Genomic DNA, 25,267 nt, shown 5'->3' on the forward strand with positions numbered 1-25,267 from the left:
CTTTGTTCTATAGTAATTTGATCCAAAAGCTCTCATTGACCTTGTCACGTTTACTTGCTCTAAGTCTAAGAGGATGAAACGTGTTGTGATTGTCAAAGGCAACCGGTAGTTCCTCATCATGTTCTATTATGTTTCTTGTGATAATTTATGGAATTCCAGTGCTTTTACATCCACTTACTCTTTCTTCTTTTATCAACCTAGGGTGTACCTACATAAATGGTCTTAAAAGAATGGTCAATTGGAACTTAAATTTAAGTGCTTCTGTGACTGATTAAGATGTGAGTCTACAAGTTTTGAAGTCCACCAATAAAATGCTATATAATTCAACAACACTGGTTGTCCAGGGTTAAGATTTGAAATTTAAGAGATTTTATAGCCCATTGAAGATTGAAATATCCAATAAAATACCCAAAAGAAAAGTTGTACTTCTTTTAAATAAAGTATATCTCTATTTTATGATTGTAGGTCATAGAAACTCGATTTTCAAATAATGTAATCATCACTAAGAACGAAAAAATTTCCGTACAATAGGATACATGTCAATGGTTCTACCACATTAATAACAATGCCCACATCATAATTATTATTGTCTTTACCAAGAGATCTGGAACAAGACAATGCACCAACATTGAAGCAATTCTTCTAACACATATAATTCAGAATTTATTTTTATGGTTAAACCAACCTTGAGAAGGTGTAGCAGAGAACTGCATGAAACTGAATTTTCTCCATAGGGAGCACATTAATTAAGCGTTTCAGTTGTGACTCTTTGCAAGTGATGGTTTAGATATTTGGGAGCCAAATTGTGAAATCCAAAAGTAATTTGGGATAGCCATTTTGTAGTCCAATGGACCATGCATGATCCTGCAAGCTCTGATCTCATCCCTTTTACTTGTGATAGTTTGAATCTCTATGAAAATATTATCTACTTGAAGGAATGAAAAATCTTCAAACCACCCATTATCACATCTTTTTGTTTTATTTTGTTTTTTAAGTTTTGAGTTCTCAACATTATTTGCAAGAGCGTACAAGCACTGTACACTGTCATTTCCAAAACTAAGTGCCCTTGGATGGGTGAAGGCCTTCAAAGCAATGGCTTCTGACAATCTTTTCACAAGTTGTAGCTTTTGGTTGCAACTTTTTGGCACAAGCAGAAATGGGCTCACTGCTTCTGAAAATATAAAAATTGCCCTCCCATGTTGTAAGTATTAAGAAGCTTATAAAAGCATCTGTTTTGATATTAGATTTCCTTTTCCAAGATTGTCACTCTTTTTTCTAAAGAATGAGCAGAAAATATAATGGTGCAACATTGGCTGCTGTTAACCATCTATCCATAACAAAATTTAACTACTAATTCAAAAGATTTTGATCCACCTGGAAGATTGTTTGGTTGGATTATGGGGCTAGTGTCTCTCTGGCCAATATTTTGGAATACTAGTCTATTCAAATGTACACTTCTTCTAATCATATGGAGCTGACATAACAAAAAATTATTTAGTTAAAATTTAACTAATTTGAACTTGTTATCATGAATGTTTATAAAGATATTATTTTCAGTATATTAGTAAAATATTAAGCAGATTGAATATCTTGAATATTAAATTGATAATAACTCATAGCTGTCTCCATTTTAATTAGGATTAAGGCTTAGTTGAGTTGAGTTAAAATATTAAGGAAGGGTAATCAAGATGTAAGAATTAAGGTTTTTAAAAATTTTATTATTTAGACTAGCTGATAAATTTCAAGGATTTTGGGATACAACAACATAGCATGGTTTCAAATCCAACTAGAAAGGAGAATGAATTCATTTGACTGCTATGTTTTTCTTCTTTGGATTGAATACAGGACACCATATGGAAGCAAATTATCTGGATGAGTCAATATTTTTAATGAAGATTCTAAGAGTTTGATGTCAGCTTTACATTTGTCAGACACAGAAAGATTGATTCATCTTTTATTAAGAACAAAGTAACTGACTGCACCTTGTGCAAATAAAAGCTTGAATAACCAACTTTATTGATAAGTTCGCTTGCAACTTTTGTCTAGACAACCCTAATAGATATCATGCCCTGAGAATAAAATGGTCCTCATTATAGTCCACATACCTATTTTAAAAATGGGGAAAAAAGAAAAGGTCCCAATATCTAGCATCTTATAGTATGTATGCTTGATTACAAATTTTTCGTGACAGAGGAAAAATGATTGCATTTTTTAGAAATTCAAGGTAATGTGATCTCTGTTTTAATTTTAACTGAAGGTCTAAAGGTTGGGAGTGAAAAACAGTTGTACAACAAAGTGTGCAAATAGCATTCTTGTGCTAAGCACAAAAGTGATCACTAATAATGTAAATATATACCCACTTTGTTTGGCTTGTCATCTTTACAAGATACCAAACCAATCAACACTAACAAACTCAGTAACATCATTTTTTATGTCCAATAACCATTTAAACCAGAAAAGAAACATACCTCTAATCAAGCTCAGGATCTTCATCTTCAAAATGATTCACCGTTTTCAGGCCTTCTTTGTTACTATTACAAACTTGAGTCAAAGCTTCATTCTTAAGTTCTCTTTATAATTTATGATCTCCAGCCGAGTCTTTGTTTTTAGTAGTCATTATTATTTACAAAGCCCTTGCAAGATTGATTTTGGCATTCTGGGTAATCCACAGGGCAACCACCATCGAAGAGGAAATCAAGTGAAAAAAAAATAAAGCAAATGATTAAATACTAAGAGGACAAACAATTTTCTCTTTTTGGTCTTTTGGCTATGTTTATCTGGATTCCTATCTTCTCTATGACTACATGGTTGCACTTCATTTAAGACGTTTCCTCCATAGTTGGAAGGGAACAAACTTGATATTTTTGGTAAAAATCTAAGAAAAATATATGGTAAACGTCTAAGAAATTTCAAGTACCTTCAAAGAATTTGTAATTTACCCAAAATAAAAAATGTTGCATTCTTAAAGTTATAAGTTTTATTTGCTTCTATATTGTGTAATTGATGCAAATTAAAACTTGAGTTCACTAAGACCTTTTGTCAAACATGAAACGCACATGCACAACCCCAAAAAGGTCACATCATCGACAACCAACACCCAAACACACATGCAAAGCCACAACCACAACCAGCCCAAATTTTGTTCAAAACACCCAAACGCACCTACCACAAATGTAGATCAGCTGCAAAAAAGAATTAAAATACGGTTAGCCAAACCATCACAAATCCACCGAGGAAACAAAAAGAATTAAAATACAGTTAGCCAAACCATCACAAAATCAGAAAAAAGCCCAGCTCAGGGTTGTTATTTGCACCACCTTTGGTAGGTAGAATGAAGAATTTAGTAAGCTGATGGTAGGATTAAAATCCTACTTTAATAAATGTGACAACACATTAATTGATTTGAGAGGTACAAAAGAACAATCCGAATAGGCTTCATCTCAAAAGGGGAAAAAATGAAAGTTCCCCCCTAAACTACATGAAAAAATAATTGCAAATTAGAAATTCAAGGAAATGTGTGATCTCCGTTTTAATTTTAAATAAAGGTCTAAAGGTCCGATGTGAAAAACAAGTATATAACAAAGTGTGCAAATAGCATTCTTATGCTAACATTAGTGAATAGCATGAAATGTCAAGTATTATATGGTTCAAACAACCATAGTATTGCTTCGAAATAATGTACATATATACATACCCACTTTGTTTGGTTTTTCATTTTTACTAGATACCAAGCCAGTCAATTCTAGTAAGCCTAGTAACTTCATTTTTCATGTCCAACAACCCATATAACCAGATAGGAACATACCTCTAAACAAGCTCATCTTCAAAATGATTCTCCATTTTCAGGTCTTCTTTGTACTGGCATCTAAGGACCATTCCAATCAATTTATTGACTGTCATTGTGAAATTTTGTTCCTGCAATTGATTTCAACAATGTGAGTATTCCAAAAGGCAATGACCAAGTTATTGTAAGTGTATCAAAATGTGATCCACTGTCTCCTTACTACATCAACATATACAACACCAACCCTCAATGGTATAACCCCTCTTGAAAAGGTCCTCACAAGTAAGAATCTTCCCCCATGCCATGGTGCATACAAAAAAAGGAGACCCTCTGTGAAGCCTTAACCCCACAAATGCCTTTCCAAGGAAAGATATCATTGTTTGAGCCCCATAGAATCGAATAGAATGAGTGGACAATGAATTCCTCATTTCTCTTCAACCTCCATCTCACTTAGTCACCAACCTCTCTGTTGGGGATATAAGCATCTAAAAGATGGAGGAATGATGCCACCAGCTCTAAGTCCCAGTCATTAAAGTCCTGAAGGACCTTAAATCCCAACTTCTTCATCCCCCCTCACCGTATCTCACCAGCAAATATTCCACTAAAGAATCTCTATCTTAGAACTAGCCTACAAGAAAGAAAAAGCCACCCTCAAAGGTTGATCTCCACACCAATGGTCGTCAAAATCGTATCCGACTATCATAGCCAACATCAAAATTAATGTGCTGTAGAAATCTATCTCATTTTATTCTAATGCTTTTCCACATACAACATCCATGTCTGGGGAGGGGTGGGGGATAAAATTAATGATATCTTGAGGTTACCTAGATTTGCTGCTTTGCTTGATTAAATGGAGCAACCTTATCTCATAGATGACAGCCCTGACCATTAACTCTAGATGTCACTAACAGTTACCAACATTTTATTTAAAGTAATGGATTAATTACTTATAACAATGTCAGAGTAATATACCATGACTTTCTAATGCTTATCCTCATTGGAATTGGCTTTTTTCTAAGAATGGATAGGTTCCTTGCTTGAATATATTAAGCCAGTTGTTGATCTAAAACCATACTGTCTTAAGGCAATAACAAGAATTTTTTTTTTTTTCGGTACTTCAATACCTTTGGTGGAAGAATATGAGTAGATAATATGACTGCTACTAAAATTCTTAGACACCACAGCCTGTAGTACATTCTCTTGTAGTTTCAATCCATCTACAATTTATCAGTGCCTTATAGCTCTAATTATTTATTTATTACAAATTTGTTTCTTTCTTTAAAAATATAGTAAATCTCTGCACATACACAAATCTTTGTTTGACATTCGAAATTATAGATAATAATACAAAAGGCATAACTCATTAATAAATTCTAAAACCTTCTATGAGTATGCAAAGCTTTCCTTGAAATATCCAAGCTATTATAGCATCCAAAGATTCCAAACTTGAAGGATTGTGCCAAATAGAAATACTCAAGAATTCAAATATGGCTCTTGTTCTCCATTATTCTTGTGCTAATCAGCCACAATAATAAGATCCAGGATAGCATTTCTATTCCCTCTACAAAGCATTTCACTTCAAGTGATACCGATCATATTTTATCCCCTACTTCTTCCATTGTTCCTCTAACTCCTCAATCTTAGACCTTTCCAACAAAGACAAGCCCTCAATCTCGTTAGTGCTAACATCCTAAGCCAGATGATGGATAATGTATGACCCATTATTGTTATCCATAAAGATTTGACCTGAAAAAACAGAATTGCTAACTGAAGCACTCTCTAATTTTAGCCTTGATTGTTGTGATAAAATAGGGTTATAAAATGAATCCATGAGTTGCACTACTATTTCAATTGTAATACAGGGGAAGCAAATGACTGAATTGATTAATAATTTTGACAAGAAAAAAAAAGCTTTTCTCAAATGGGGGAAAGAAATAAAATGAAAATTCCCTCTAAACTACACAAATAGATAGCCATAAATAACACATTAGATTCAACAACAAAGAAGTACGGCTCAATACAAATGGAAAATATAAAAATAAAAATAAAAATAACATTGATCTTTCTATAAACAATTATCATGAATGCCGAAAATTACACAGGGCACATTGATATAGATCATTTATGTCATTGAAGTTTGTCTTTACAATCAAATTAATGTGTAGCATCTCCAAACATGTGGCTATTATATGTTATTTTCTATTTGGGTGATCTCCAATAATACATTTGGAATGAGTAGGAAAACTGCAATCTGCATAATAGTAGAACCATTGCTTGGGATCTCGTTCTTCTTCACAGTTGTTACAATAATACTCACCGGAGTCTTCTTCGGGAGTGTAACATAGAGTGAAGGGATGCTCATGTTGGTAGCACCATGCAGTTTGTGGTAGTGTAGCACATTTGAAGTCTAGAACAAATTCACAAGTGGTACAGCGGAATACTTGGTATCTTTCAACACCACAAATACTACACTTTTGTCTATTGCTTGTGATGGAGAGGTAAAGACGATGGTCATGACAGGCATGAGTAAGGGTGTTTGAGGTCAAACTACATTGAACATTGAGTGGAAAGTAGCATTTATCACAATTGTAGTATAAGCCATTGCACCTTTGCCAACAGGCTTGACACGTATAACCATATTTACTATAAGTGAGGGTGAGTGGGTGTTGTTTTATTTTGGGTAATTTAGCACAAGATATATGAAGAAAGAAGCTACAATTGAATTTGACACAACTGTAAAAAGATGGAGGGAGAATAGCTCGTACGCACCCATCGCAAATTTTGTTATTTGGAACCTTATCAGTAAGCTTTAAGTTATGCGCATGGCTGAAGTGTTTGATTTCTGTGGCAATTTCAGTTCCATCCTCCCCCACAATGGTTATTATGACTTTGCAAATTTCTAAGTCAATGGATTGATCGAGCTTTGAATCTACATTTTCCAGCATTGCTTTTGACTCGGCCGACTCCTCCTTTTTAAGTTCCAACAAATTTATGTCCTCCATGTTTCCCCAGCTCATAGCATAATGGAGGTGGGCAGCGAAATCGCATCTAGAGCAATAGTGAAGGCCATAGTTTGTGTCCACTTTTCGAAAACAGATTTGACATAATTGGGAGTTGGATTGATGGAGTTCAAAAGAATGGATGAGGTTGAGGGGGTGATTGTGCCGTACAACTTTGAGTCTGCCTGGGAAATTAGTACATCTTGTATGAATCCCGAAACCACATGGGTTATACACATAGGGCAGACCTTTGTCTTCTTTGCCACAAAGGTTGCAAGTGAACGTCATCAACATCCAAAAGGAGGTCAATGGGTGGTGGTGGACTTCAGTTGCTTGACTTGCTTCCGTGGTGGGCACTAAAGAACCACATTTGATGTGAAGCTTAAATTTGCATTGGTAACAAAAATAAGAGTATTCCCAAGGAAATTCTTTGCAAACTTCGCAATTGCTCTTTTCTCCCTCAGGATGACTTGTCCCTTCATAAAAGAGAATAAGAGGATGCAATGGGTGCAAGAGATGGTGCAGCAACCCACGGGGTAGTTCCGCACATGATTTATGAAGAAACCAACCCCTGCATTCTTTACAACTATAGCTAAGTCCCAATATTGGTTCCCTACACCCCCATGTCAACAGATTTAGGGTGATAGTCATTTTTGGTTGGATAATGTTGAAGAAATAAAAGTATCTTGGGGCTTTATATTGACTTCTGAATCTCTGATATGAATATTTCTAATGATGCAATGAGTTCTAGCTCATGTGGCATCTCCCATCTTGTAAGGTGAAGTTGAAGGTTGAGGTTATCATCACTGATGATATGATGTTGCTCATGATTGATGCTTGTTTCCTTCTTTATTCATGTGCTAGTATTGCACATAGTTATGGGGCCTACCCAATTGTAATTGTAGATTTTTGGGTTGGTTCATTTTCTTGTAAACAGAAATTTTTGGGTTGTGGCTTTTTGTAGCAAGTTCAAAGAGTTTCTTTCCTTTTAATACTTTCTTGTTTATCTGTGTTAACTGCTACTCTAAAATGAATTGTCTAATATAGATTTACTTATTTTACTACAGTACATATAACTTAACTATGATGGAACGTTCTTGTCCTGCTTTTCTTGTGTTTTAAATGATGATGTTATTGCTGAATTCAGACTGTTTGAAAATTTCTATGAATAAAATCAGGTTTCAACTTGGTGATGCATTGTAATAGTCTATCTACAGCAACTTTATTATTTATGATTGATATGCACATTTGCTAAATGTCTCTCATTAGATCTTGCTGCTGCAAAGACTTTGTTTTGTATATTGGAGGGCACGTTTGGACTTTGGATTGGGGTCCTAGAATTCATGAAATGCCTGACTATCATATTAAACATGAGTTACGTGTATCCTTTTTCCTTCTATACCTTGTGTGTGTGTAAATGTGACTTTGTTGGAAGTCTGTTGGGGTTGCATCCCTGCATTTGTGTATGCTTTTAATTGATACTTGTGAAAAGGATCTCTGCTACGATATTCAGATAGCTTATCCTTTTTAATTTTTTTTTTATAATAAATAAGTAAGATTTATTTTATTAAAGAGAAGATTCCTTATCCTTGTTTGTAAGATTATGTTAAGAATAGATGTTGGAATTCATCATCATCAGGGAAGCCTTGTAGCCCTTGCCTATTGAATCTTTATGAGACAGTTTAATGAATATTTTATAATAGCTTATAAATATTATTAGATAGTCAATTTGACTTTGGGAATTTTTGGGAAGAATTTGGGAAAATTTATAATTCTTACCTCATTGATACTTGAACATTTAGGAAAAGTTTATCCAACTTCAATATTGACCACAAAAACTAAAAAAAAAACTCTTCATCATGCTGTATTATTCCCAGTTGCTTTAAAAGAGCCTTACACACACGAACATGTATGTTTTTTTGTTTGTATGTATGAATGTATGTGTTCTTAATGTTATTTGTAAAAAGCCAAATCCTTTAATTTTTATTTAGGCAATGTACCATTTGATAAATTTGATGTAGTTTCATTTAGGCAATTGTTTGTGATATTATTGGTAACAGCTAGATTGGTTGTTTGGGATAATTAGAGGACATTGTTAGGGAACACCATGATTGATAATCTGGTGTATTCTAAATGTCAGTGTAAATGAGGAAGAGTTGCCACCTTCAATAGAAAAGTCAAAACAGGGAAATAAAAACAATGGGGCCATGAAGGACAAATCAACATTATCAAAGAGGCCAAGAGGAAGCCTAGAAAGAAACCAATAGAAGACAATGAGGTCATAACAACTCAATCAAAGAGGCCTAGAGGAAGACCTAGAAAAAATCCAATAGAAAATTCTCTTGATAATTTGGACTGCAACGACCAGTATGTTCAAGGTCTTGCTGTTCAACTTTCGGAAAATTCATTAGAAGCACATGCTGTGGATGGGGTTCCTAGGGATGCCCAACAACATTCTGTACAAGAAGAAAGTGGTAAAAAACAAAAACGTTACAAGCGAGCAGCATCTGTATGTGATCCAAAACCTGAAAGTCCTTTGTAGGGCAGAAGATTGAAACAAAAGAAACGAGCAGGGAGTCACAGTGATAACATAAGTCACACTGTTATTGACACGAAACAAAGAAATGGGATCTTCTGTTTTGAATCATTAAATACAACATAAGTCTGGATAGGAACCTGCTGCAAGTGAGAATGTGTAACCCAATGGCTCCTTGCAAATTAGCCAATGCAGTTTCTTGATTTCAAAGGATGTTGCTTTGCCAAGAGCTGTATTATGCCTTGCTCATAATGGGAAGGTTGCATGGGATGTCAAATGGCGGCCTTCTAATACATCTGAATCCAAATGTAAGCATCGGATGGGCTATCTTGCTGTCTTGCTGGGGAATGGATCTCTGGAAGTGTAAGAAGTCTGCTTCAGTTGTCCAGTTTCCATGTTCCTTAAATATTGTCTCAGCTTCTCTTGTCCATATATATCAACTCTTCTTTAGATGGCTTTGTAATTTCTTTTTTTCCTTTCTATACCTATCAATGCAGGTGGGAGGTTCCTCTTCCTTGTACAATGAAAGTTATCTATTCTTCTGTGCATCAGGAGGGTACTGATCCCTGCTTTGTAAAATTGGAGCCTGTACTCAGATGCTCAATGTTGAAATGCAGTGGCATACAAAAAGTTAGCTTTGCCAATGAGCGCTAGCTCATCAGGCCTTTCCTCCATCCATAAAGAATGGGGTAGAGTATTTGTAGAACATGAAAATCCCCATCCCTATTTGCTACAGCGTACAGGGAACTGGACATATTTAATTAATATTGAATTGTAACAAGTTCCAATAACTATTTGTTACGGGCAACCGTCTTTGTTGACCTTGTTATTTGGTTTACCTTACATGAATAAAGGATGATTTGCACTCAACTATTGTTTTGTTATGTAGCATCCCTCTGACCGCGGAGTAGTCAGCTTCACCCCCACATGATTTTCCTGCTGGATGCCATGATGGAACTGTGATATTTTAATTTCAAATATCTTGTTCTTTTTATTATTTATTTACTACATTTTTTTCTGCTTGGCTTCACATTGCATCCTAGTTGTTACGAGCCAATACTTAATCAGGCACTTGCATGTTGGGAATAAGGAAATAGGTTTTTGTTTTTGGTAAAATGACATGTGATCTGGACATTCTTGGATTAGAACTAAAGAAGTTTGCCTTCCATTCAGGTTGCTTTATGGAAGTTTTCTGCAAGTTGCTCGTCTAAAGTTAGTGGGCATATTGTAATATTGTTTCAAGGATTGGAATTATGGTGCAATATGAATTACTTGTGTGAACTTAATTTTCCACTTTTTGCTCCGCAGATATGAAGCCTTTGCTTTGCTTCAGTGCAGATACGGTTCCTGTTACAGCACTTTCCTGGTCTCCACTCGAAAGAATTTTATTAAATTCTTCTTTTAGTCATCTTGTAAAATATTCAGCTCTATGATTATCGTTTAGGCAAAATGTTAATGGTGTTGGTTTTATATGGGACCCAGTAATTCTGGTTTTTACTTTGCAGAGAATAATTTTCACGTGCAATTGTTTTTTCCTCTCTTTGTTTAGCTGAGATTTTGGTGTGTATGGCCAACAACCTTATCTGCAAACTTTAAAATACACATGTTTAGGCATCAACCATCAAACCACAAAAACATAAAGACAAAAAAAGACCAAGTCTTTAGAGGAAGCTTTACACATGTACAATTAAATTAAGTTGAGTAAAATTCTATCTCAGATAAAACTAAAAATAAAAACAATTTTACCCTTATTGTCTAGAATAATGGAAATGAATAAAAAAAAATGGAAGATATTTCAAATTGAAACAATTTTATAAGTTTGTATTTTTAATTAACAAGATTAAAAGTGTAGGACCTAATTTTTTTTTCCCTTATTTTATTGCATTTAGGACCTAATATATTATATCTAAGAGGAAATATAAATCCAAGCCCATTTTACCTATTTTTCTTTAAAAAAATAAATAAAATAAAATAAAATAAAAAGAAGAAGAAAGATAAGTGGCAATATTGTAAATAAAGTGATCCCTAATTCAAAACCATACCAAAGGGATTAAAAAAGTACGCTAGCTTTGATTGTTATGTTTACATTATTGACTATGAGCAGATTTTTTTTCTTTTTTTGTGGTTTTAGATAAATACAATATGGACATCAACTTTTTTCGCAAACAGTGGACATTCAGTCAACTTTCATTTTAATTCCTGTGTAATGGCTGCACTAACTCTATATGAACAAGGGCCATGACATTTGGCATTTTTTACTTTAAAGAACTCCTGTTAAGTCTATATACATGACAAATTCTAAATGAAACAAAATCACAAGTTTTGGTTCCTAATTCATGCTTATATCATTAGGACTGAATAGAAGGATAATATCTTTTTGTCTAGTGCTCTCGTAGACATGTATAGCAAGTGTAGAAGCACAAAATCTGCAGAAACAAATCACCCAGGTTTTTTGTCCCAATCTAGAAACTCGCCAACCCAACTCATTATGTCCACCAATTACTCCCTCTTACATCAGCCCAACTCAGCGTGATGCTCATTTTCTTGCTTCATAGTTGACTTGCTTCATCATCAGTGTCAATTCCTGTGTTCAAACATGGTATTTGATGTAGTTGGGCTGTTGGGGGGAATTACTTTAGGTTTATAGGAAAGACATACTTGACTCTGATGGCATAAATGACAATTTCCAAGTTGATGGGGACGATCACATTAACACCTACAATGTGAATAACATATATGATGATTTTGATAATGATAACAATTATTACAGTTCAGTGTGCAGAGTTACAAACAGAGCAACTCATTTTGGGGCTTAAAGACTACATACCTGTTTATAGAAACGAAATGGTTTGATATCAAGAACTTATATGGCGGTCATGTTTCTTGGTTTAAATTGATTCTCTTAGTCTCACAGCTTTTGAGCTTCAAGGGAGACCGAATATATTTTTATGATCACCAAATTGCTGCACACTAATTCCATATGAACTGCTTCAAAAAAAAAAAAAAAAAAAAAAAAATCTCTAAATGAAACAAGTCATATTATATGGATTTCATTTGATGAAATCAGCACTTGGTCTTATTTAGCTATGCCTATGAGCGTCACACATAGGCAGTTTTGGTTCGTCTTGCTTGTTAATCTTAAACTTCTATTGGTTGGTAACTTCTAAATGATAAGACAAGAAAATTTTGAACTAAAATATTTTGAATTGAATGTGTAAAAAGACACATCATGTTTTTGAGTTCTCAGCACTATTTACTAGTTCATTACTGTACATCAGGGCGTCCTAACACTCATCATACATGTAAACTTAACCATGCCAATATCTACAATGTCTAGCTGTCTCTCTACCAAAATCTGTGTGCTCAAAGCTCGACTCTTGCTTAGAAAGTTCTTTTTGGGTGATAGATCAAATGGGCCGAAAATTCCAATGAAAAAGTTGGGAGACATATGCAAACCAAGAAGTAAAGTTGGTCTAGGAATAAGGAGGATGAGGAATTTCAACAATGCTTTGATTGCAAAATTGGGAAGGGAATGTCTTGACAGAAACATTTTCTCAATCCCAAAAGCAAATTCTAGCTTCTGCCTGTGGAAGCACACTTGTGACAGTAGGAATATCACCAAGAGAGCAAAGCTGTGATCTCATCATGGAAGAGTCTATAGCATATATCTGGTTGGATCCTTGGATTATCCGTATTGAAAATTTTATTCCTTTCCCTAAACAAAATCAACCACAATAAGCTTTTGGGTCTCAGAACTTTTTGGAGGATGGAGTGGCTGGAACAGTTAGAAACCACAACTTTTTGATGCGGAAGCTATTACAAATACATACAAGATTAGAATCCTAGGTCTCCATCAACCAGATAAATGGATTTTGGTTGAAAATAAAAGCAGGTATTTCTTATTCAAAGAAACAAATGCTGTTCACGGATAAAAGACCAGAGCCCAAATACAATTAGCAGCTGTGGTAAACAAATACTACTACAGTACCCATTTAGAGGCATCTATCAGTCTTCCAACCACAAATATTTTTTGTGTGGTTTCGCTTGAAACAAAAGGAACACAGATTCTACTACCCTATTAACAATGCCTATGTCATAACTCACAACCACTATCATTGTCTACATATATAATTCCAAACCAAGAGATCTAGAACATGACACTGCACCAACATAGAAGCAATTCTTCTAACATATTCAATAATACCGAATTGAATTTTCATCCTTAAACCAACCTTGAGAAGGTTTAGTAGAAAATTGCAAAAAATTAAATTTCCGTCCACAGGGAGCACATTAATCAAGCATTCTATTGTAACTCTTCGTAAAAGTTTGGTTAAAAGTTTGGGAGCCGTTGTGAAGTTAAAAAGTAATTCAAGAAAGCCATTTTACGGTCTAATGACCTATGCATGATCTTACAACCTCTGGTCTCATCCCTTTTGATAATTTGACTCACTTGATAAAGTGTTCTATTCAACGGAATGAAACATCTTCAAAAAAAGGTGATAATTTCAAGCATCTTCAGAACTTAGCTATTGCCATTGATTCTAGCCCAAGTTTTACTAACCATCTGAAGAGGTGCAATAACTATCGCCTTGTCTTATGACCAGGTAAGTCGATAGTATCTCAACTTGATAACAATTGAATGTGTTGATTGTTATTAACTTCGGCAATCTACAATTGTAGTTTTCAAATTCTGACAAGATGTTAACAGAAGATAGTGCACTACTGATCACCTCAACTATAATTGTTGTCTTGTATTAATGGAAGTTAGGTTAAGAGATCTGGGTGTAAGGACCATTTTGAAAATGGAATCAAACTTAATGGATCAAAATGAAAAATATCAAATTTAAATGACCAAACTGCAAACAGCCCTAAATTTTAAGGGAAAAAAATTATATGGTTTAGTCTCAATTTTAAGAAATTGATGGAGACAACCGGTGGCAACGAAGAAGGGAATGAGATTGGGCTCCTTATTAGGCAAAACCAAAAAATCAGAACACGACCAATTTGTAAAAATGTGCTTTATTTTTTGTTTTTTTATCATGTATAGTGATGTCAAACTTGTATTACCTTCTTCTTTTGAAGCTTCATTGGTTGTATCATTCTTGTTACTCACACAGACCTGCACATATAATAAACAGATGGGACTTATTTCTGATATACAAATTCAGGCATGTGATAGACATAGGTATTGTGCTGGCCTACATACTGAGATTCTACAATATTCGGTTTGGAGCAGTTATGTAATTAAGAAGCTTTGTTTCCTTTAGGCATCCCTTGTCATAATAGAGCCAGTACCATGATAATATATGTTTCACAATCTCATCCACTTTTAGAGAGACACTAAACTACCTTTCTCCAACAGTGTCACTCTTTCATTGTATTAAAGAAAATCATTCAATTGATAAAATAATCTCTCAATAAAAAAGAAAGAGAAAAGAGAGTTCTCATATAATTTTCTGTATCAAGTTTGAGAAACCAAGAGAGTTCATAATACGTTTAGGCCAAAAGAAGCTTTGAATGGGGAAAAAAGTGTCATTAGTATATCAATATTCTCCTTTTGGTTGCCCTGGTTGAATTTCATTGCTACAAATTTGAAATATAATGGGCTTGAGAGCAAAAAAAAAATATATATATATATATATAATGAGTTCATTACCATTCTCCATTCTCCTCTTTTGATTCCTCTATTTAAATCTTATCACTCACAACAAATATTAAATACACTTGACCTGGTAAAAAAACAGTCAACCATTAAGCAAGTATTTGTATGAATAAGTCATTAGTTCTTAAATTTGTAGGGGAAAAGATTAACATGTTTGAAATAGACCTAGCTGAATCATATGTTGCACCCATCAAAAGAGTAGAAATTCTAACCAGTACTCCAAGACACGACTCTGTAGTTATCATTAGCAATTTCTTTCAGCATGAATTAGTCTAAGTTCTAGTTGATCAAACAACCACTTTATAACAACATAAGTGTACAATCCCCAATGAAAATGATCACTAACTTTATGAGATACCCTTTCAGTCTTGAGAAAACATTCGAACCATCTCACATGCTCAAAAGTCAAAATGCATCTCATTTTCCGTAGCCAAGGACAGGTAAACATATCATGTTGTCAATCTCAACACAAATTAGCATGCACCATCTTATAATGTAATATTAGTTGAAAACGTAACATCCATAAACCTAATTCAAGTGTTTGTGTAAAACAAGGTTATCTACACAGCACTTCCATCAAATCTCTCTTACATTGTCATTACAATGACATGCGGACATAAAAACATTTTATGCATCAATGGACTCCCCAAAAAAGCTGCCACCCACGCCAAAAAGACCTAAAGGGGACATTTCTTCAAACACATGGTGTCCCACAGCTCACCCATGGTTTAAAAGTAAAATTCTAGGACCATATTGGATATGTTGTCTTGAGAATTATATCGTCCGCATACTATTTAACAGTAGGGAGGGAAAAAGGGTCCCAATATTAACAAGTGTAGCATCTTATAACATGTGTGTTTGATTATGACATGGTCTAAATACCAAGTTATTATAGAATAGGATATCATGAGAAGCTCTTCAACTGACTTCAATTACAAACTGAGTAACATAGGAAAAAATGACAATTTATATACCAAGTTATTATAGAATAAGATAGCATGAGAAGTTCTTCAACTCACTTCAATTACAGACTGAGTAACACAGGAAAAAATGATTGCAGATTAGAAATACAAGGAAATGTGTGAGCTTCGTTTCAATTTTAATAAAGGTCTAAAGGTTGGGTGTGAAAAACAAGTGTATAACAAAGTTTGCAAATAGCATTCTTATGCTATCATTAGCGAATAGCATGAAATGTCAAGTATTATATGTTTCAAACAACAACCATGGCATTGCTTATAAATAATGTATATACATATAGCTTAGCATGAATCTGTTTGTCATTTTTACTAGATACCAAGCCAATCAAATACTAATAAGCTTAGTAACCATTTTCATGTCCAACAACCTATTTAACCAGAAAATGAACATACCTCTAAACAAGCTCATCTTCAAATTGATTCTCCATTTTCAGGCCTTCTTTGTTAATATTTACAAACTTGAGTTGAGCCTCCATTGTTAATCTCTCTCTAATATTTACAATCTCAAGCCGAGTCTTCGTTTTTGTGCTGTCATTATTACTTTCAAAGCCCTTGGTATCTACTGGCATTGACCATTTCAATCAGTTTATTGACTGCCATTGAGAAATTCTGTCCCTGCAAGATTGATTACGACACTGAATATTCCAAAAGGCAATGACCAAGACCAATTGTACGATCCTACTAACAACACAGTCTTCAGAAGTGTATTCAAATGATGACCAATGAAGATGTCAAGGAATATTTTTTAAATGAAGAAGGGGATTGGAACTCACTTGTGCAATTTGCAGGAGATATAGTTAAGTAAGAAGATACTACCTTTTTTTTATCGGTAAGAATAAATTTTATTAAAAAAGACTACTTCAAGAGCACAAAGCAGCCTAAAAAATTAGAACAAAAAAGAATTATATGCAAAATGGGAATAACTCAATAAACGATACAACAAAAAAGACAGTTGTGAAGCCCCAAGCACGAGCCCACTCATATAAATAACTAGTGAAAGTTGCTAACAACTGAGTCCTCATACTTTCCATATCCCAAATGTTCACCAATTCCGTTCCCTCTAGATAGTCTACATCTAACGTAACAAAACAATATTCCAAATATCTGACGAATGCTTGCCAAACTAGTTTCTCCAACCAAATATAAGATCAAAGACCCTTTATGGTAAAACCTACTGAATCCCAAATGGTAAAAAAATATAATTTCCAAGTAGTAGTGCAATGTATCAATATCTGATTCAACGTCTCCCCCACTACACAGTACATACAACACCAACCCACAATCATATTACCCCATTCAATAAGGTTCTCACAAGTAAGAATCTTCCCCCATGCTTCTGTCCAAACAAGAAAGGAGATCCTCTGTGGAGCCTTAACCGCCTTTCCAAGGAAAGAGAACAGCATTTGAGGCCTTTAGAACCAAATAGAATGAGCAGACACTAAATTGCCCATTTCTCTTCAACCTCAATCTCACTTGGTCACACCCTCTCTACTAGGAATATGAGCATCCAAAAGACGGAAGAATGATGCCCCCATCATTGTAACAAGCATACAAGACAGGAAAAGCCATCCTCAAAGGCTGATCTCCATACCAATGGTCACACCAAAACCAAATCTAACTTATCATAGCCCACATCAAAATTAATATGTAGTAGAACTCTATCTCATTTTATCCTAATGCTTTTACACAAACTACATCCATGTCTGGAAAGGGGTGGAGGATAATACAAATGATATCTTGAGAATATCTAGCTTAGTTGCAGATTACCTAGCTTAGTTGCTTTATTGATTTAATGGAGCAACCTTATCACATACTTAACCATTAACTCTAGATGTCACAAACATTTACCAACATTTTATTCCAAAGTAACGGATTAATTAGTTATTTAAAAATAAAATTGAAAGAAAGTTGTCCCAACCATTCAAAAGTTTCATCTTTTGTTCTTATGTGAATAAATGATAAGAATTGTTCATTATCTAGGGTGCTACACTTTTATAAATTGCGTATAATTTACTGTATGAAGTTTGAAAACTAATAGAGCACAGAATACATATAGGACCAAAGAACCTTTGAAATAAAAGGATGTCATTAGTATTTCAATATTCTCCTTCTTTTAGTTCCCCTGGTTGAATTTCATTCCTTACTAACAACTTGAAATATAATGGGTTCAATAGCATTCAGTATCCTCCTCTTTTTGATTCCTCTAGTTTAATCTTTTATCACTCACAAAAAGCATTAAATACACTTGACCCAGTAAAAGACAATCAATCACTAAGCAAGTATTTGAATGAATAATTCATTAATTCTTAAATTGGATGGCAGAAATGATTAATAACATGTTTTAAACAAACCAGCAAAATCCCATATTGCACCCTTCAAAAGTGTAGAAGTTCTAAAATGTACACCAAGATGCAACTCTATAGTTATCATTAGCAACTTCTTTCAGCATGAGGCAGTCTAAACTCTAGCTAATAAAAAATGCTAAAGACGCATACACACCTAAAATCTCAAATATGAATTTAATGCTGATTTAACATCAATTCATATGTCTTATCCTGAACCCACAAATTTGGCAGCTCCAAAAGTTATCACTTCTCTTATAACAAAAAACTAAATCAAGCCAAATCTAACAATTTTCCCTCTCTCTCTGTTTATCACACTGATTCAACGGGATGAAGAGTGCACTGATAGCTGTCTTCGCTCCCCTTGCTTATGTGAGTAGCTGACTGGACCCCCCAACACAAACCTGGGTCAACAATTAGGAACTTGCCGGTCTTGACACATGGCAAGACAAAAAAAGGACCTCAAAGACATCCTGTACTTATTCTAAGGCAACAGACAGAAATGGATCAAACATAACTTGTGGAGAAAAATAATAAAGGAAATTATGCATTTTCTGCTCCTAACACCACCACAAAAAACAACAGCAGAACAAAGTTACAATGCTAACAAGGATGTATCAACATGCACCAGAGCTTGTCTAACAGAAGCTGAAAAGGCTTAAATATATACATGATGAATGTTGACAAGAAACTCAGAAGAAGGAATGTTGAATATCTTTCAAAAAATTCCAGATTTTATCACATTGGTGCTGGTGTACTAAATAATATTCATATTCATTTTAGGTTACATTTCTTGCATTGCTTAGGGACACATTGGAGATAGGCCTCTACACCCTGGTGTTAGCCAAAGGAAGATTCTATGTTTATACTTTATACTATTTCATTCAATTCAAGAATACTTACACCATCATGATACTTTGACATGCTGACATAACAACATTCTATCTATCCATGAATAGCCAAAAAAAATAGCCACCCCCCACCAAGGAGCTCAAAGAAGGAAATCTCATCAAACACCTTGTGTACAATAGTTCACCCATGGTTAAATAATAGAAAACAGAGGACCATAATGGATGTCATACCTTGAGAACAAAATGGCCCACATAATATTCCACATACTATCTTAAAAAATGAGGAATTTAGGTCCCAAATTAAATAAGGATAGCATCTTACAACATGTGTGGTTGATTACAGACTTTGAGTAATAGGAAAAATGATTCTATTTTAGAAATTCAAGAAAATGTGACGTGTGTTTTAATCTTAAATACAGGTCTAAAGGTTGAGGGTATAAAATACTTGTACAGCAAAGTGCGCAAATAGCATTCTTGTGCTAGCATAAGCCAATAGCATAAATTTATACAAGGTTCCAAGCCAATCAACACAAATATGCTCAATAACTTCATTTTTTTTTTTTGGGTCCAACAAACCATTTAAACCAGAAAAGGAACATACCTATGCACAGTATCTTCATCTTCAAAATGACTCACCATTTTCAAGCCTTCTTTATTACTATTACAAACTTGAGTTGAGGCTGCATTCTTAAGTTCTCTCAATAATTTATGATCTCCAGTTGAGACTTCATTTTTGGCTGTCATTATTTCTTACAAAGCCCCTACAAGATTGATTTCAACAAAGCAATGACCATCAAGGGAAAACAATAAAAGAAAAGATTAAAAATTCAGAGGAAACCACCTTTCCCTTATTGGTAATTTAGTTGTCTGTTTTTCCCCCCTAGATTCTTGTCTTCTCTGAGACTGCATAAATTCATAATTGCCTGTTGGGCTATTTTCAAGGCCACAATGTTTCCTTCCATTTAAGATGATTCCTCCATAGGAATACACACAAAGTTGATATTTTTGGTGTTTTGGGAATTATTTAAGCAAAAAAGTAATTGAGGTATAAAAGCATGTTTGCAGTAACCCTTTAGGTATACTGATAACTATGGCTGCAACAACATAAAAAGCAAATTTACTAAAAACAAAAATGGTTGAATTTTTAAAGTTGTGAATCTTATCTACCTGTACATTATATATTGATGCAACTTGAGACTTGAGGTTACGAAGACCTTTTTTCAAACAGGTAGGGTATACCCCCAAACACCACCCACAGGACCAAAAAGGTCCCATCACCGAAAACCAGCACCCAAACACACAAGCAGAGCCACAACCAGCTGATATTTTGTTCAACCCTCCCAAACACACCCACCAAAGTAGATCAAGTGCAAACCATCATGAATCCACCAAATAAATTTTTTATTTTTTTAAAGGAAAGATTTGTAGTCCCAATCACCTCAGGGTTATTTCCAAAACCACGATTTGTAATCACAATGAAGAATATAATATGCTGATTGTAGAATCAAAATCCAACTTTACTTAATGTGACAACAGGTTAAATGTTTTGAGAGGTATAAAAAAACAATCCTTATAAGCTTCATCTCAAAAGGAACAAAAATAATTTCCCCTAAACTAAGCAAATAGACAATCATAATTACACATAAGATTCAGCAACAAAGAACTAAGGTTCAACCCAAATGGAAAATATATAAATAAAAACTGAAACAATATTTGTCTTTTCTGTAAGCAATTATCATGAATGTTGAAATATACTGGAGAGATTGATAGATCATTTGTGTCATTGAGATCATCTTTACAGCCAAATTAATATGTAGATCTCCAAACAGGTGGCCATTATTTGTGTTTCTTGTAATTTGGGTCTTCCCCAACAATACATTCTAAATGAGCAGGATAACTGCAATCTTCACAGTAGTAGAACCATTGCTTGAGATCTCGTTCTTCTTCACAGATGTCACAATAATATTCACCAGAGTCATCTTCGGGAGCATAACATAGAGTGAAGGGATGCTCATGTTGGTAGTACCATGCAGTTTGTGGTAGTGTAGCACAATTGAAGTTTAGAACAAATTCACAAGTGGTACAACGGAATACTTGGTATTCTTTAGAATCACAAATACTACACTTCTGTTCGTAATTTGTGATAGAGAGGTAAAGAGGATGCTCATGACAGGCATGAGTAAGGATATTTGAGATCAAACTACATTGAGCATCGAGTTCAAAGTAGCATCCCTGACAATCGTAACTAAAGCCATTGCACCATTGTTCACAGACAGAACACTCAAAATACCATCGCTGATAAGTGAGGGTGAGCGGGTGTCGATGAAGTGGGTGTTGTTTTATTTTGGGTAATTTAATACAAGATTTATGAAGAAAGAAGCTACAATTGAAATTGACACAACTGTAAAAAGATGGAGTGAGAATAGCTCGTACGCACCCGTCGCAAATTTTGTTATTTGGAACCTCATCATCAGTAAGCTTTAAGTGATGCTCATGGCTGAAGTGTTTGATTTCTGTGGCAATTTCAGTTCCGTCCTCCCCCACAGTGGTTTTTATGACTTTGCAAATTTCTGAGTCAACGGATTGATCGAGCTTTGAATCTACATTTTCCAGCATAGCTTTTGACTCGGCGGACTCCTCCTCTTTAAGTTCCAGCAAATTTATGTCCTCCATGTTTCCCCGGCTCATAGCACAATCGAGGTGGGCAGCGAAATGGCATGTGGAGCAATAGTAAAGGGCATAGTTTGTGTCCAGTTTTAGAAAACAGAGTTGACATAATTGGGAGTTGGATTGATGGAGTTCAAGAGAATGGATGAGGTTGAGGGGGTGATTGTGCCGTACGACTTTCAGTCTGCCTGGGAAATTAGCACATCTTCTATGAATCAAGAAACCACATGGATTACACACATAGGGCATACCTTTGTCTTCTTTGGCACAAAGGTCGCAAGTGAACGTCATCCTCTTCCAAATGGCTGTCAATGGGTGTTCATCGACTTCAGCTTCCATGATGGGTGGTAAAGAACCACATCTAATGTGAAGCTTAAAATTGCAACGGAAACAACCATAACAATATTCCCAACGATTTTCTTTGCAAACTTGGCAATTGCTAAACTCTTTGTTGACTTCAGAATTAGCTTCGTCAAAGAGAAGAAGAGGATGTAATGGGTGAAAGGGATGGTGCAGCAACCCAAGGGGTAGTTCCGCACATGATTTATGATGAACCCACCTCCCTCCGCATTCTTTACAACTGTAGCTAGGACCCAATATTGGTTCCCTGCACCCATAACACTTTTTGCCGTAAATTTTGTCTTCATTGAAGACCAACGGATGCTCCGGATGACTAAAATGTTGAAGCTGCTTCATCTCCTAAAGACATACACAGACAAAGTAAAAACAAACGGAGAGAGAAAGAAGTGCACATTAGATATTTGATTGATTTAAGTGTAGTGTGGGAGCATTTGTTTTGTTTTGCTCTCTCGTGTTTTTGTAAATGGCAACAGATGCAAACATAAATGGTGAGGTGATGATGTTAGCATTTTGGGCTGGGTCGGAATTTGGGCTTATTGTTGAACCTTCTAATCTGGATAAACCATAAGACATGATGGTGGGCTTGGTTTTGCTGATGTTTATTTTTGGGTTTTGGGAATACTATGTGCATGTGTTGTTTTCTGGGCTTGTTACTAAATGGTTCACACCGGATTGTGGGCTTGTTATTTTGGGCTTTCATGAATTAAATGAATTGCTGTGTCAAAACTTTTTTTTTTTTTATTTAATTCTGGTTGTAGGCTAGCATTTTGTTATTATACATTAAATTTTTACTATATATTATCTTCTTCCCTAAAACATCATTCACATCTTTTCTTGCTATTATCCCCTAAATTATATTAATATTTATCTAATTCTAGCTGTCATATAAAAATATATTGTTGCTTATTTTTTGCAATGTAAAAAATGGAAGGCAATGTTAGAGAGTCAAAAATATTTAGATACATATAAGGTTTTTTATATAATTTTTTTTAAAAAAAAAAACTTGTATTTTCAAGTAAGAATATGGTTATATTTGAACAAAGTGTAGGTTTTTTAGCAAAATATTATTTTGGAAAAAAGTTATCAAGTAATATAATTTTGTAAAAGTCAACTAATTTATAAAAATGATTCACATTTTCTCTCACAATTAATTATACCTAAATTATCATATTATTTAATTTATTTATCATAATGATGTAATTTTGATTTTTAAAATTTTTTAATTAAAAACTAAGAAAAATTAATAAGAAATATTGTTTCTAAAAAAATTAAAATAAAATTGTATTTTCAAACTTTTAAACAAAAAAAATTTAGTAAAATCTCAAAGAATGAAATGGAAAGAAAAATGAGAGAAAAGGTGTCACTTGACGAAGAAGACAACCACATTTTAGAAGGTGATGGCAAAAATGCAAAACAAAGTTAAAAGTTACAACATTTTTAAGAAGCATTTGAGTTTGTGTGATAAATATATATAGAACTCTTTTGAGGTGTTTGTTACCTTGGGAACACTTTTGAGATGCTCAGGAGCAGTCTTGTCTTCATTATCATCTTCTTCTTCATGATCGTCTTCCTGGTCATCTTCTTCTTCATGATCATCTTCTACTTCTTCTTCTTCTTCTTCTTCTTCTTCATGATAATCTTCCTGATCATCTTCTTCTTCATGATCATCATCTTCTTCATGATCATCTTCTTCAGTAGCCTCTGTCTCAGCTTGTTGTTCTCTTTGTTGGTCTCCAACCTCTTTCCCTTTTTGGGTTTGCTCCACTTCACCTAAATTTGCTGCCATTGAGTCACCACTTTTGCCTTTTGACTCAAGCAATTGATCCATTGTACAGCTAGCTGAGCATTTAATCAAATTAGTTTTTCTTTTTTTTTCCAATTAAATTTCTCAAGTATTTTTTTCTTTAAATATTTGAAATTAATATTTTTTTTTTTAGTTTTTAGTTTTTAGAAAAAGTATTTTCTTTATTAATTTTTTAAATATTTAATCAAACTAATCTATTTTATCGTGCTTTTCAAATTTAATGTGATTAAGCATTATAAACTTAGTAATATACAAAAGAGCTTAAAAATATAGGGTTTGTGTGTGTGTGTTGGTATTTCTAAATATACTAAACAAATATCTTGATGGTGAATTGCATCTGATTGTTGCGAGTGATATACCTTTTATCAAAGCTAGATTAGACGTAACATGAACTAAACCCATTTGACAATAAATATCATTAATTCAAGTGCAACTTAACAAGTAAATAGGCCCAATTGTAACCAAAAATATAAATAAAAATAGTTATTCTATTACATCATTTAATATTTCTAATAATATGAATTTTTATTCCTAACATAATTTCCATCCAATGTACCAAACATGGCCTCAAGTTTTTTTTTGGGACAATCAATCATAGTAACAATATGAATTTTGTCCTCATATCTTGGACCCTTCTTATCAATGGGAAGTCTAAGCACATGTGAGAGGGTGTTAAAATATTGGTTAAATAATTAAATCTACAATTTTATTTTTCTCGTAACACTTCCAAACTAACATTTTATATATTTCATTCACTTAAAAGATTATTTTGCCCATCCCTCTTTAAGTTATTAATATATGAGATTCAATCTCTTAGGGTTGTCATATATTTTTTAGTCCTCTTTTTTAGGATTTCTTTTAACATGTTGCTTCAAAATAATTTCTTATCTTAAAAACAAAGCAAGATTCTATTGGATGTATACAACCCACCACCCCCCCCCCCCCCCACCCCCACCCCAAAAAAAAAAAAAAAATCCCAACCCAACACACACAAAGAAAAAGGGAAAGAAAAGAAGAAGAAGAAGATTCTATTGATAGCATCAAGCATGGCCTTATAAGAAGTATATGACACCACCATCATTTGAAAATTAAAATAAAAGCAATAGGCTTGCTAAACAATATACAAGTCATCTCTCTCTCTCTCTCTCTCTCTCTCTCTCTTATCTGTTAGGTATTCCTTTCCTATATTGTTAGTATCTTAACATTTCCTTTCATTGCCAAGGAATAAAAAAAATTAAAATTAAAAGAAGAAGAAGAAGAAAATGATAAAGATCTTGAAAGAAAG

The 25,267-nt window shown here is 34.1% G+C and overlaps 1 protein-coding gene and 1 pseudogene across 1 annotated transcript; both read right to left on the minus strand.

Moving 5' to 3' along the window:
- Window positions 1-483: 483 nt before the first annotated feature.
- On the minus strand, window positions 484-6,786 carry LOC115980145 (annotated as a pseudogene).
- Window positions 6,787-20,815: 14,029 nt separating this feature from the next.
- On the minus strand, window positions 20,816-23,756 carry LOC115979999. The gene is made up of 2 exons (XM_031102164.1): window positions 23,677-23,756; window positions 20,816-22,517 (listed from the first exon to the last, which is right to left on the minus strand). Exon 2 carries the CDS (start codon window positions 22,512-22,514, stop codon window positions 20,988-20,990), a length of 1,527 nt encoding a protein of 508 aa, XP_030958024.1. The 5' UTR covers window positions 22,515-22,517; window positions 23,677-23,756; the 3' UTR covers window positions 20,816-20,987.
- Window positions 23,757-25,267: the final 1,511 nt, after the last annotated feature.

Source organism: Quercus lobata, chromosome 3 (assembly GCF_001633185.2).
Source record: "Quercus lobata isolate SW786 chromosome 3, ValleyOak3.0 Primary Assembly, whole genome shotgun sequence".
In the NCBI taxonomy this organism is placed as follows: domain Eukaryota; kingdom Viridiplantae; phylum Streptophyta; class Magnoliopsida; order Fagales; family Fagaceae; genus Quercus; species Quercus lobata.